At 41.2% G+C, this 12,500-nt stretch overlaps 1 protein-coding gene and 1 long non-coding RNA gene across 2 annotated transcripts in view; one reads left to right on the forward strand and one right to left on the reverse strand.

Moving 5' to 3' along the window:
* Window positions 1-12,500, reverse strand: part of LOC138976412 (uncharacterized) — a 556,176-nt gene that overhangs the window by 501,142 nt on the left and 42,534 nt on the right. The window lies entirely within an intron of this gene.
* LOC138976386 (uncharacterized) lies at window positions 793-12,292 on the forward strand (the record flags this gene model as incomplete). The annotated part of the gene is given in 7 exon segments (XM_070349239.1): window positions 793-891; window positions 4,416-4,459; window positions 5,514-5,530; window positions 7,824-7,963; window positions 10,007-10,156; window positions 10,675-10,721; window positions 11,612-12,292. Coding segments are annotated over 7 exon segments (584 nt in total), but the record flags the coding sequence as incomplete, so codon positions are not given.

Raw genomic sequence — 12,500 nt, forward strand, 5'->3', positions numbered from 1 at the left:
TACTGGACCGATCTTTATGAAATTTGACATGAGAGTTCCTGGGTATGAAATCCCCGAACGTTTTTTTCATTTTTTTGATAAATGTCTTTGATGACGTCATATCTGGCTTTTCGTGAAAGTTGAGGCGGCACTGTCACGCCCTCATTTTTCAACCAAATTGGTTGAAATGTTGGTCCAGTAATCTTCGACGAAGCCCGGGGTTCGGTATTGCATTTCAGCCTGGTGGCTTAAACATTAATTAATGACTTTGGTCATTACAAATCTGAAAATTGTAAAAAAAAAATAAAAATTTATAAAACGATCCAAATTTACGTTTATCTTATTCTCCATCATTTGCTGATTCCATTCGGATTAAAAACAAGCTCTGAAAATTAAAAATATATAAAAATTATTATCAAAATTAAATTGTCCAAATCAATTTAAAAACACTTTCATCTTATTCCTTGTCGGTTCCTGATTCCAAAAACATATAGATATGATATGTTTGGATTAAAAACACGCTCAGAAAGTTAAAACAAAGAGAGGTACAGAAAAGCGTGCTATCCTTCTTAGCGCAACTACTACCCCGCTCTTCTTGTCAATTTCACTGCCTTTGCCACGAGCGGTGGACTGACGATGCTACGAGTATACGGTCTTGCTGAAAAATTACATTGCGTTCACTTTCATTCTGTGAGTTCCACAGCTAGCTACTTGACTAAATATTGTATTTTCGCCTTACGCGACTTGTTTTTATTGACATAGGTGACGGAATCTCGACAGAGAGCGAGTGTGTCAAGAGAGTGATGTGCTTTGCCGGCGATACCACCCTCCAAGCGGCTTTCAACTGCGCTCTCGTCCTTCAAGGTCAGCCCAACATATCCATCAGCGTGTTCAACTACGTTCCTGCATTGGGTGAGTAAATTAAGTAAATGGTGAGGTACTGACGCTGTTGTTATTGTTTAGTCTTGAAATTGTTTAAATCATTTGTTTAATACAAATAATTGTGTCTAAATGACATTCCATCGAAGGTCCCTTTGGCTTCTTAGAGTTGTATTCGCCAGAAGACCTAATCTCTAAACCAGCTTGAAACGGGGCCACATAGTGGGACTACGAGCGGCAGTGGCGGAACATCAAAAGAAGAACGGGGAAGGGCCGTTGCGTGCTGGAATTCCTATTCCTCTCCTCGCCTAATTAATATGCCTTCCAGGAAAATTACTTCATTAAACTTAGTAATGGTCCGCCTTCTAAAATGCAGTTTATCAAAATATCCAAACCTCTGTTCAAAACTGTTGGAAAACAAATGCGAAAAACCAAGTGCCAATGTTCCTCAAAGACTATTGTAAAGCACATATTGATTTTAGTTATGTGCTATAGAAATCACCTTAATAAATAAATAAATAAATTATTACAATTCTGGCAGTGTCTGTGATCGGAAACTGATAATTTACGAAAGGCGGGTTTAAAAACTATATCTTTAACAGAGGGGTAATGTAGGGGTAATGTAGGTATCTATCTTCTATATATATATATATACGACTTGTGTCTGTCTGTGTGTCTGTGTGTGAGTTCGCGATGCACGGCCAAAGTTCTCGATGGATCTGCTTCAAATTTGGTGGGCATATTCAGGTACATGAAAACATGGAGAAGATAAGGAAGAGTTACTGGGAATGGTGAAATGAACAGAAAAACCAAAATCGGTTCAGCGCTGCGCGCTGAGAGCACGTGTTGAAATATCTCATCGATGAGGTTGTGTCCGGGGTGTAGCTGAATACGGTGTCCAAATTTGAAATAGATCCACCGAGAACTTTAGCCGTGCATCGCGAACAGACAGACAGACAGACAGACAGACAGACAGACAGACAGACAGACAGACAGACAGACAGACAGACAGACACTAGTCGTATATATATATAGATATATACATTATATACGACTTGTGTCTGTGTGTGTGTGTTTGTGTGTGTGTGTGTGTGTGTGTGTGTTTGTGTGTGTGTTTGCGTGTGTGTGTGTGTGTGTGTGTGTGTGTTCGCGATGCACGGTTAAAGTTCTCGATTGATCTGCTTCAAATTTGGTGGGCATATTCAGGTAGACCCCGGACACAACCTGGTCGATGAGAATTTTCAACACGTGCTCCCAGCGCGCAGCGCTGAACCGATTTTGTTTTTTCTGTTCATCTTCCCAGATCCATTCCCAGTAACTCTTCCTTATCTTCTCCAGTGTTTTGCGTTTATCTCCCTTCCTTCGTGTGGCGTCAATCCATATTCCCGTTTTTATTTTTAGAAGGTCACTGTCCACAACGCTCAATCCATATTCCCGTTACTATTTTTAGAAGGTCCCTGCACTGTCCAGAACGCTTTCCTTGCACCCGTAAGTTGTCCTCACAGTAAAAGTGCAAAGGTCGAATCAATTTATTGCCACGCGAAAAATACACTGTCATCTATCTCCATATATTTATAGATATTAACAGCTGTTCTGACCTTGATTTGTTGTTCCAAACTTACAAAATGACAGTTTTTGAGTCGATGGTTGATCTCAGGTTTTGATAGCAGATGCCGTTTCTTATGCGCATTAGTTTTGCGCAGGTGCCACACTGACTTTGGAAAAAAACCTCGATTTGACAACACAGCTGCTGTTTATTAGTTCATTCGTATACAACAAAAAGAAGTTTGAGTTTTTTTTCATTTTGAACAAGACTACTTATGAAGAAGACCAAAACACAACATCAACGGAAAACTAGAAACAACTGAAGAACTAGGATGCAACAAGGGGAGGAGAAGAGAACAGCTAATCCGTACAACGCGAGCAGACGGCAAGAAGTTTTCAGTTTGGGTGAATGGCATTTTTACTTGTCTCGTCATGAAGCGAACTTTTCAACCTAAGTTATTAACGACTACATGAATGTTAGTGCCATGGGTTGTACGTCAATACTTCAGGGGGGAAGTGGGGTATTTAGTGTGGAGTTACGAGATAAGAAAAGCCGAATGCGAAACTGAGTTTGTGTTAGTCGGCAACTGAGCTCACACAGGCACACAAAAACGGCTGTTCCGTTTTATCAATCAATCAATCAATATGAGGCTTATATCGCGCGTATTCCGTGGGTACAGTTCTAAGCGCAGGGATTTTTATTTTTTTTATTTTTATGCATTTTATATCGCGCACATATTCAAGGCGCAGGGATTTATTGATGCCGTGTGAGATGGAATTGTTTTTACACAATACATCACGCATTCACATCGGCCAGCATCTTTCGACTTTGGGCATTTTGTGGTGTTTAGGGACAGAAAATCGTCGCGATATAACCTTCGTGGTTGAAAACGACGTTAAACACCAAATAAAGAAAGAAAGGGACAGAAAATAATTGGTTTAGTCCTGTTTCATCGGGAAGTTAGCAGAAAAGGGTATGCTATCGACATTTGTAAAGCTGAAAAACATTCCCGAGAAGAATTTCAAGTTGTCAGTGTATGCTGTTGTCGATAGAAACATCGCCGCGTGGTACAGATGGGTAAACCGGAACCATGCGTCTTTGTTATTGCCGATATTGTTTGGATATCGGCAAAAAATGACCAACTTCCGTAGCGTTATGCTTTGATGATCGGAAAAGTGATGTGTGAGACCATCCAATCACAGCCCCCGAATTCCCCCACGTGTCCATCAGAATAGCTATATAGATATGTAGATATACGGCTACTCTGTGTGTGTGCGTGTGTGTGTGTGTGTGTGTGTGTGTGTGTGTGTGTGTGTGTGTGTGTGTGTGTGTGTGTGGGCAACACCTGTGGATTGTAGAGTTATGTTTGTGATGTGGTCTGGCGGCTTTGGTGTGTCTCTATGTTCTGGCCTTCCTTTGAGAAGCCATAACAGTTTTTAAAGGGCTTAGAGATAAGCTCTAAATTTCTCAATCCTGTTTGAGTGGACTTCGGCTCTAAAGGTGATTGTGGTGTTTCGGCACTCGGTTACATTCGGCGTCGTCGACAGGGATAGGACTCATGATATGTTCAGGAATGGCATTATGGCCACTGAATCATTTACGTGTTGTTCCCGTTCCACGAATCTGGGATGGACCTAAGCTTGGCGGGTCCATGGTTCGGAACTTTGGGGAGAAAGTTCATTCAAACGGGGGTGGGTGTGACAGGGAGACTGCCATCGCCCTTCACAGCAGACTCTGCAGAGTTGTTCGCCTTAGAAGTTGTGAGCTATTTATAGCTCGCAAGGCAACACCTGTGGCTTGTAGAGTTTTGTGTGTGATATCGTAAATATTCTGCATCAAATTTGGTGTGCATATTCAGGTGGACCCCGGGCACAAACTGGTGGATGAAAATGTTCAACACGTGCTCTAAGCCGGCGAACCGCTACTCTGTCTCGCGTTCCACCCGGCGAAGCCGGGTATTCCTCTAGTCTCTGATATTTTAACGATCTACTGTTTTCTTGGTTTATTGCAGTTACTGGGATACCCCTTGATGCCTTTGTGCAAGCCAACCGGGAGGTAGGAGAAATTCGTATTATTTACTTTCAGTCTGCATTGCGGGGCTGGGCAAATAAAATTATTTGCAAATGGAATGAATGCTTCATTATTTGCTAAATGTTCGATTCTGAGAGAAGTGTCTGCGTGTGTGAGTGTGAATACGAATACGAATACAAATACACTTTATTGTCATGAAACGTAGTGTTTATAAGACACGGGAAGATCAATAACCAAATGATTGGACTGGGTGCCGAGTGGTAACGCACTTGCGCTCGGAAGCGAGAGGTTGCGTGTTCAGGCCTTGGTCAGGCCGCAATTTTCTCCCCCCTTTCCTAACCTAGGTGGTGGGTTCAAGTGCTAGTCTTTCGGATGAGACGAAAAACCGAGGTCCCTTCGTGTACACTACATTGGGGTGTGCACGTTAAAGATCCCACGATTGACAAAAGGGTCTTTCCTGGCAAAATTGTACAGGCATAGATAAAAATGTCCACCAAATACCCGTGTGACATGGAATAAAGTGTAAAAAAATTCCATCTCACACGGCATTAAATCTCAGGGCTTGGAAACATGAATACACGCATGCAGGAAAAAAATGGGTTGCGCCGTATACTGTATGGCAGCTCGCTTTCCCCAGGGAGAAAGCAGCCCGAATTTCTGTGAGGTTACCCTCATGGACTATATAAAATCTTATCCTTATCCTTATTTCATTGTTTCTTTTTTTGGAAGCAGTTATATACAAATTCTCCCAGTTTAGGTTGTACATTGTCTACTTGCAAAAGCTGACTTGGTATATCTGTGAATATATAGGTCGATTGAGTGTTTGTGTGTGTGTGTGTGTGTGTGTGTGTGTGTGTGTGTGTGTGTGTGTGTGTGTGTGTGTGTGTGTGCCTGTCCACTTATGACAAATGAATTGAAGAAACGATTATGAATGTTTGTGTGTGTGTGTGTGTGTGTGTGTGTGTGTGTGTGTGTGTGTGTGTGTGTGTGTGTGTGTGTTTGTGGGTGGATGTGAGAGGGGAGGGGGGGTACATTTGTAGTTTTCTTTGTCTAAATGTGCATCGTTTTCTCTATACAGCGCTACGAACTGTTTAAGTGAGTTGACCTACATGTTTTCTCTCTCTCTCTCTCTCTCTCTCTCTCTCTCTCTCTCTCTCTCTCTCTCTCTCTCTCTCTCTCTCTCTCTCTCTCTCTACCTACCTACCTACCTCTCTCTGTATCTCTCTCTCTTTCTCTCTCTCTCTGTCTCTCTCTCTGTCTCTCTCGTACTCTCTCTCTCTCTCTCTCTCTCTCTCTCTCTCTCTCTCTCTCTCTCTCTCTCTCTCTCTCTCTCTCTCTCTCTCTCTCTCTCTCTCTCTCTCTCTCTCTCTCTCTCTAACTGCCTTTCATTGAGTTGGGTACCCTTAAACTTTTCACAAGACACATATTGTGTTATACTAGCTTTGCTTTTCTTTACATTTACATTAAAAACAGAACTACGCACCGAGACACGGAGAGGATGTCTATAATTGTGCATGTATTTATTTTTCTAGATTCTGACTTTTTTTTTTTTTGCGCATGCTTTTTGTTGGGGGGGGGGGGGGGGGGGGGTGGGGTGTGGGTGTGTTTAGGGGGCTGGGGGATGCAGTCGCAGACATCGTGGGTTGTCCCCCTTTCACAAAATACCAATTATAAAGATTAACGCAGTTACTTCCCCTTGATCGGTGTCGAACTCATATAAACTGAGATTATGCACACTGAACGACTCAATGTAATAAATACATCTCATTTTTCAGTTTTTACGGTGTGATTCAGCGTTAATGGAAGTACCGCGCACTGTAGGCATCTAATATACTGCTACTCTACGACTAGAGTAGAAGGTTGAGGGGCACGATACTTCGGTTGACCTTTGCCGGCCACACACTTTGATACAACGCCCTTGTCTGTTAACACTTTCTACCCCACCTATGTTGACCACGGTTTGTTTAAGCCGTGACCAGCTGTGCGACAGCAGGTCACTCAGAATTGTAGTAACTGTGTTAGTGTAGTAACTGTATCAACACGCTGGAATGCAGGCGTTAAATGGACGTTACAGGAAGCGACTGAAGCTAACAATTGAAGCGGTTATATCCGTACCTGGTCAGATAGAGCCATATGAGTGGGTACGGATATGTCCGTACCTGGGAGACAGTGAGTTAAGCAGTTTATATTAAAAAAAATTATGACTTTAACATAAAAAATACAGCAATAAAACATGACTACTTAAAAGTGCAATCACATTCAGTGCGAGGAGAAATGCTTTTCACTTGAGGCAAGTCTGGATCTGAGATGTGTTTCCTAAGTTTATGATAACATGACCATTTCTAATTTAAGCAGTGTGTGAACAAATATATCACGGTGAAATGAAGCATTAAGATAACATGACCATTTGAATGTCAGCAACAGCTTGTGTTTGAACATATGTCTCAGAGTAGAGAAGAAGCATTATGCTAGCATGCCTATGTTGAATTTCAGCAGTGTGTGAACAATGTCTCACGGTGAAATGAAGCATTAAGATAGCATGACAATTTTGAATTTCAGCAGTATTTGAACAATGTCTCAAGGGAAAAAGAAGAATTATGATACCATGACTATTTTGAATTTCAGCAGTGTGTGAACAATTTCTTACGGTAAAAAGAAGCATTATGATACCATGACTATTTTGAATTTCGGCAGTGTGTGAACAATTTCTCACGGTAAAAAGAATGATACCATGACTATTTTGAATTTCAGCAGTGTGTGAACAATTTCTCACGGTAAAAAGAATGATACCATGACTATTTTGAATGTCAGCAGTGTGTGAACAATGTCTCACGGTAAAAAGAAGCATTGTGATACCATGACTATTTTGAATGTCAGCAGTGTGTGAACAATTTCTCACGGTAAAAAGAATCATTATGATATCATGACTATGTTGAATTTCAGCAGTGTGTGATCAATGTCTTACAGTAAAAAGAAGCATTATGATACCATGACTATGTTGAATTTCAGCAGTGTGTGAACAATGTCTAACGGTAAAAAGAATGATACCATGACTATTTTGAATTTCGGCAGTGTGTGAACAATTTCTCACGGTAAAAGGAATGATACCATGACTATTTTGAATTTCGGCAGTGTGTGAACAATTTCTCACGGTAAAAGGAATGATACCATGACTATTTTGAATTTCAGCAGTGTGTGAACAATGTCTCACGGTAAAAAGAAGCATTGTGATACCATGACTATTTTGAATTTCAGCAGTGTGTGAACAATGTCTCACTGTAAAAAGAAGCATTATGATAGGATCACTATTTTACATTTCAGCAGTGTGTGAACACATGCCTTTCAGTTAGGAGAAGCACAATTATAACATAACCATTTTGAATTTCAGCAACAGCCAGTGTGTGAGCACGTGTCTCACAGTGGAAGAGAAGCTGGCCCTCAACGCAGTCTACAACGATTTCAATAAGGACGGTGTTGTTACGACTCAGGACATCAGCCATGACATGGCCACCCGCTACGATGCTGACAGTAAGTGAACGAAAACACACGTTACGCACACGGTGTGGTTACGTCTCAGGTTATCATGTCAAACAACCTCGCTGTTAACAGTGACAACACATAATGGAGATGCGGAGAGATAGTGACAAGGATGAACACACAAATTATACACGTAGGTTCCTACACACTTCTACAATGCAAAAACAATCGATGAACACGAAATCGCGCTCTCCCGCAATCGCGGACAACCGAACCGACACCTACTGCTACGCATGCACAAACGAACGAGTGCACACACACACACACACACACACACACACACACACACACACACACACACACACACACACACACACACACACACACACACACACACACACACAAGCTAGCTACCCTCTCTCTCTCTCTCTCTCTCTCTCTCTCTCTCTCTCTCTCTCTCTCTCTCTCTCTCTCTCTCTCTGAGTCTCTCTCTCTCTCTCATTCTCATACACACTCTGTTCCTCTGTTTGACCTCTGTCAGTTTGTCTGTCTCTGTCCTTCTCCACGTGTTCGAATATCTGTGTGTTAGTTTGCTGGTCTCACGCTTGTTTTAGTAAAATTGCCACAAAAGTATTCACCATGTTTGCCGGCAATCGAATGTCAACTTCGGAATGATCACTGGTCACCATCATTGTAACGCAGCTTCAACCCTCTGCAACACTTCCATCCGTCTGCACAATACTTTGCAACGATTGATGTCTATTTGGGGCAAGGTTCTTGGGCTTTACCCAAACCAATGTTGTGCTCTTCATACGTTAGGACGGACCAGGGCCGAGGTACACGAGCAAGTTAACAACCGGCTAAGAGCCATGCAGCCACGTGGTCGGATTTGTTTTTAAATCACAAACAAATCTCAATGTGAACCAAACCAATTCCGCAGCTGACTCCCACCCAGTTGGTAACTTTCTCGAGCTCATCAGCCCTGGACCTTCGTAAAGTATGACAACAAGGACAACCTTGGGTTATACCAACAACCAGTGTCCCAAATTGTAATCAGTCGTTGTACGTTTCCAGACATTAGCAAGATCTAGATCATCACTTTTTAGGACGTGTACGGGAACGTGTACGGGTAACGTCATCAAGTTTTTATGTCACGCGTTTGCCAAGATATGCAGTCTTGGTGGGAGCAAAACAACGTATGCATTTGGAACATTGGAGAAAAAAAGTGAGTCACGGGTGACGCAATATCTACACGTAAACGTACACGTACAGGTCTTTGCTATACGTTCGACCATCTAGAACACTGTATTGCCGACGGAGAGAAGCGTTGAAACTGAGAACCTGCATAGCGATATCGGTTAAAAGGAGGTTAAAGAAAACAACGATCAAGACAAGCATACGTTCTGGGAAAGAGGGTTGTCTTGCGTACATCTAAAGGTTAAGGGCAGATTATACCTGCGCAGTTTCAGCGGCACAGACGACGCACTGCATATTATTGATGCTGCGATAGGGATTATGACGAGTACTTGGCCTGTTTTCCTTTCACGCAACGTGTAGCGGGCTGGGATAATCTGCAGTGCGTCGTCTGTCCTGCTGAAGTTACATAGGTGAGCGTCAGGCCTTAACACATGTCGTCACGCTCATAAGAAAAATACCTATCTCAGTGTTTGGCACTTCTGTAGTGAAACTACAGGGGAAGCTACTGGAAGGGTATATATCATGTGTTAGAGAGTACACACTATCAGACCATCGGAAACCATTGCCACGGTAACGTCAGCAAAACTGCCGATCTCGTTTCTTGAGTTAGGCACTTTTTCTTTATGATACAGGAAGACTTGTTTTGAAAATGTGAAGTTATGCACAAGCTCTGTGTGGGTTGTTATGCAGTTTTGCTGATTGAAAATGTTGCTGTCAGCTCTTTATCTCACGTTTACCCCGCGGTAACAGCTCAAGATAGGCAGTTTGCAACTTATAACTAAAATGAGATAGGCAGATTGTTCAGAAACCAAAGAAGGTTTTTTGCGTTTTTTCTCAAAACATCAAAAAATGACATCTTATGAGCATGACGATGTTTTGTTTTGTTTCTTCGTTCAGACGACGGGCAGGTTACACAAGCGGAGTGGGTGGCGGCGTGGATGTGTAACTATGGAGACTCGGGGGACTATGCCAGGTTCGTCTGGAACCAGTTGACTCAGGGAGCCCCCAGTGTCGACGTCAACAACCTCCCTCTCGGCGCACCGTTTGGTAAGAGAATGACGTATTGTTGCGAACGTTTACCGTGTATACTATGCTGGTATGTATATGAGCATGCTGACACTCAGACAGGCAGACAGACACTCCTTTATCTGTCTGTCTGTCTGTCTGTCTGTTTGTCCGTCCTACCGTTCGTCCATCCGTCCGGCCGGCCTCTATCTCTCTCTGTCTCTGTCTCTCTCTCTGTCTCTCTCTATCTATCTATCTCTCTCTCTCTCTCTCTGTCTCTTTGTCTCTCTCTTTTTCTCTCTCTCTCTCTATCTCCCTCACTCTCTCTCTCTCCCCCACTCTCTCTCTTTCTCTCTCTCTCTCTCTCTCTCTCTCTCTCTCTCTCTCTCTCTCTCTCTCTCTTTGTGTGTTAGTCTGTCTGCCCTTGTATTGTATTATATTGTATTGTAATGTACTATACTGTATTGCATTGCACTGCACTGTATTGTACTTTTCTGTACTCTACTGTGTTGTAGGGCATGCCTTGTAATGACAGGATTGTGTCTCGTTCTTATCTACAGACACCACTGGCGTTCCTCTCAGCGACTTCGTGGCAAACAACCGCAACGTGAGTACCATTTCTTTTTTCATTCTGCCTATATGATAGAAACAGACCATGTCATAACTAAACCATATCTACACCCGTGTGTATATTATGTTAATGTCAAGGGGTTAAACTATATTAACCTGACATATGCACTTCCGGGCGTTGATGTCAAAAGTAATGTTCCACGACTTACCAGGCTTACAATCGGTTTGATTTCTGTTATGTTCTGTGTTTTTTCTCTTGAATACTGAACAACTCTCTTTCGCTCGCATTTAGATATTTCAAAGAATCTAGTCTTGTTAATCATGGAGCAACTCGAACATTTTGTTTAACTATGCTTATTATTGAATACCAGCAATCTTTATTTTAATGTGTTTGTTTGTGTGTTGGTTTATTCATGTATTTATGTATTCATTTATTAGGTTTTTTATTTTATTTTATTTGTTTGTATATCAATGTATTTATTTATTGATTAATTCATTTCTTCATTTACTTATTTATATTTATTTATGTATTTACTCATTATTTGATTATCTAATTAGATAATTAATTAATTCATTCATTAATGTATTTATCTTTTTTTTCTTCTTCTTTATCTATGGTTAAAATATTCTATGTAGGGCTACTTATTTTTCGGTAACTTACCCAGCAACCAAAATCACGTACCCAACAACAGGCCTGAATCCTCAATAATCGTAAATGAAGCTGTGTGTCCAACATATAATATTATTTATATAATATAAAATAAATATAATCGCTGAAGCTCGCATTGTTCATGATCCGCTAACTTCGACCATTGTTTTTTAATAATCACTGAGACTCGGCATGTAACCGCTACTTAAAATGCTAAACTTAAATACACTTAAACATCATCAAGACAACCCAACATTATTGTTGATTTTTGTTTGCAGAACTACAACACGTATGCCCAGAACAACGGGCAGCGCGAGTGCAAGGATCTCACCACGCACCAGCGTCATCGCTTTACTTGGGGATAATCCTTTAGTAGCGAGAAACATTGTCATGCAAATAAATCTTTAAAGGTACCTTTTTTTTTAGAGTAGTAACTACGCTAAATGTAACATATCTGTCAAGGCATTTATGTCGTTTATGATCTTCTAGAGTGTGGTTTTTTTAATGTATTTTCGGGACACAAATGCACAATATATTAATAAGATATACTGCATAATAAGATGTACATCTTTAAAAAAAAAAAAAGCCATTCCGCTCTGAAGTGACCAGGGTTATAATATCTGGTAAGTGCAGGCTATTAATATATTACGTACTCTAACAGCAACATATCTTCCCAGGCATTTACGTGGTTTTAGATCTTCAAGGGTTGTTGTTATGCATTTTCGTTACACTTAAGCCTATGTACATCTGCGAAATACATCCATAATAAAAGTTCCGCTCTGCACATTATATGACCAGGCTTGTGATAATTGATATGTGTAAGCAATTACACTAACTACAACGTATCTCGTCCAGGCATTGACGTGGTTTAAGATGTTCAAGAGTGTGTTGATGAATGTTCGTTACACCTATGTACATCTGCGAAATACATCCATAATAAAAGTTCTGCTTTGCACATTGTATGACTAGGCTTGTGATACTTGGTATGTGTAAGCAATTACTTTAACCATAACAGCTAGATTTGTCCAGGCTTTTACTTGACATACAACCTTCTTTTGCGTTTTTGGATTAATCAATTTCCTACACGAGACCTATGCCAGTCTTTAAAATCCATAAAAAAAATGTCGTTCTGCACTTACAGTGACCATATGCATGCAGGCTTGTAAT

Source organism: Littorina saxatilis, linkage group LG9 (assembly GCF_037325665.1).
Source record: "Littorina saxatilis isolate snail1 linkage group LG9, US_GU_Lsax_2.0, whole genome shotgun sequence".
NCBI classification, from domain to species: Eukaryota; Metazoa; Mollusca; class Gastropoda; order Littorinimorpha; family Littorinidae; genus Littorina; species Littorina saxatilis.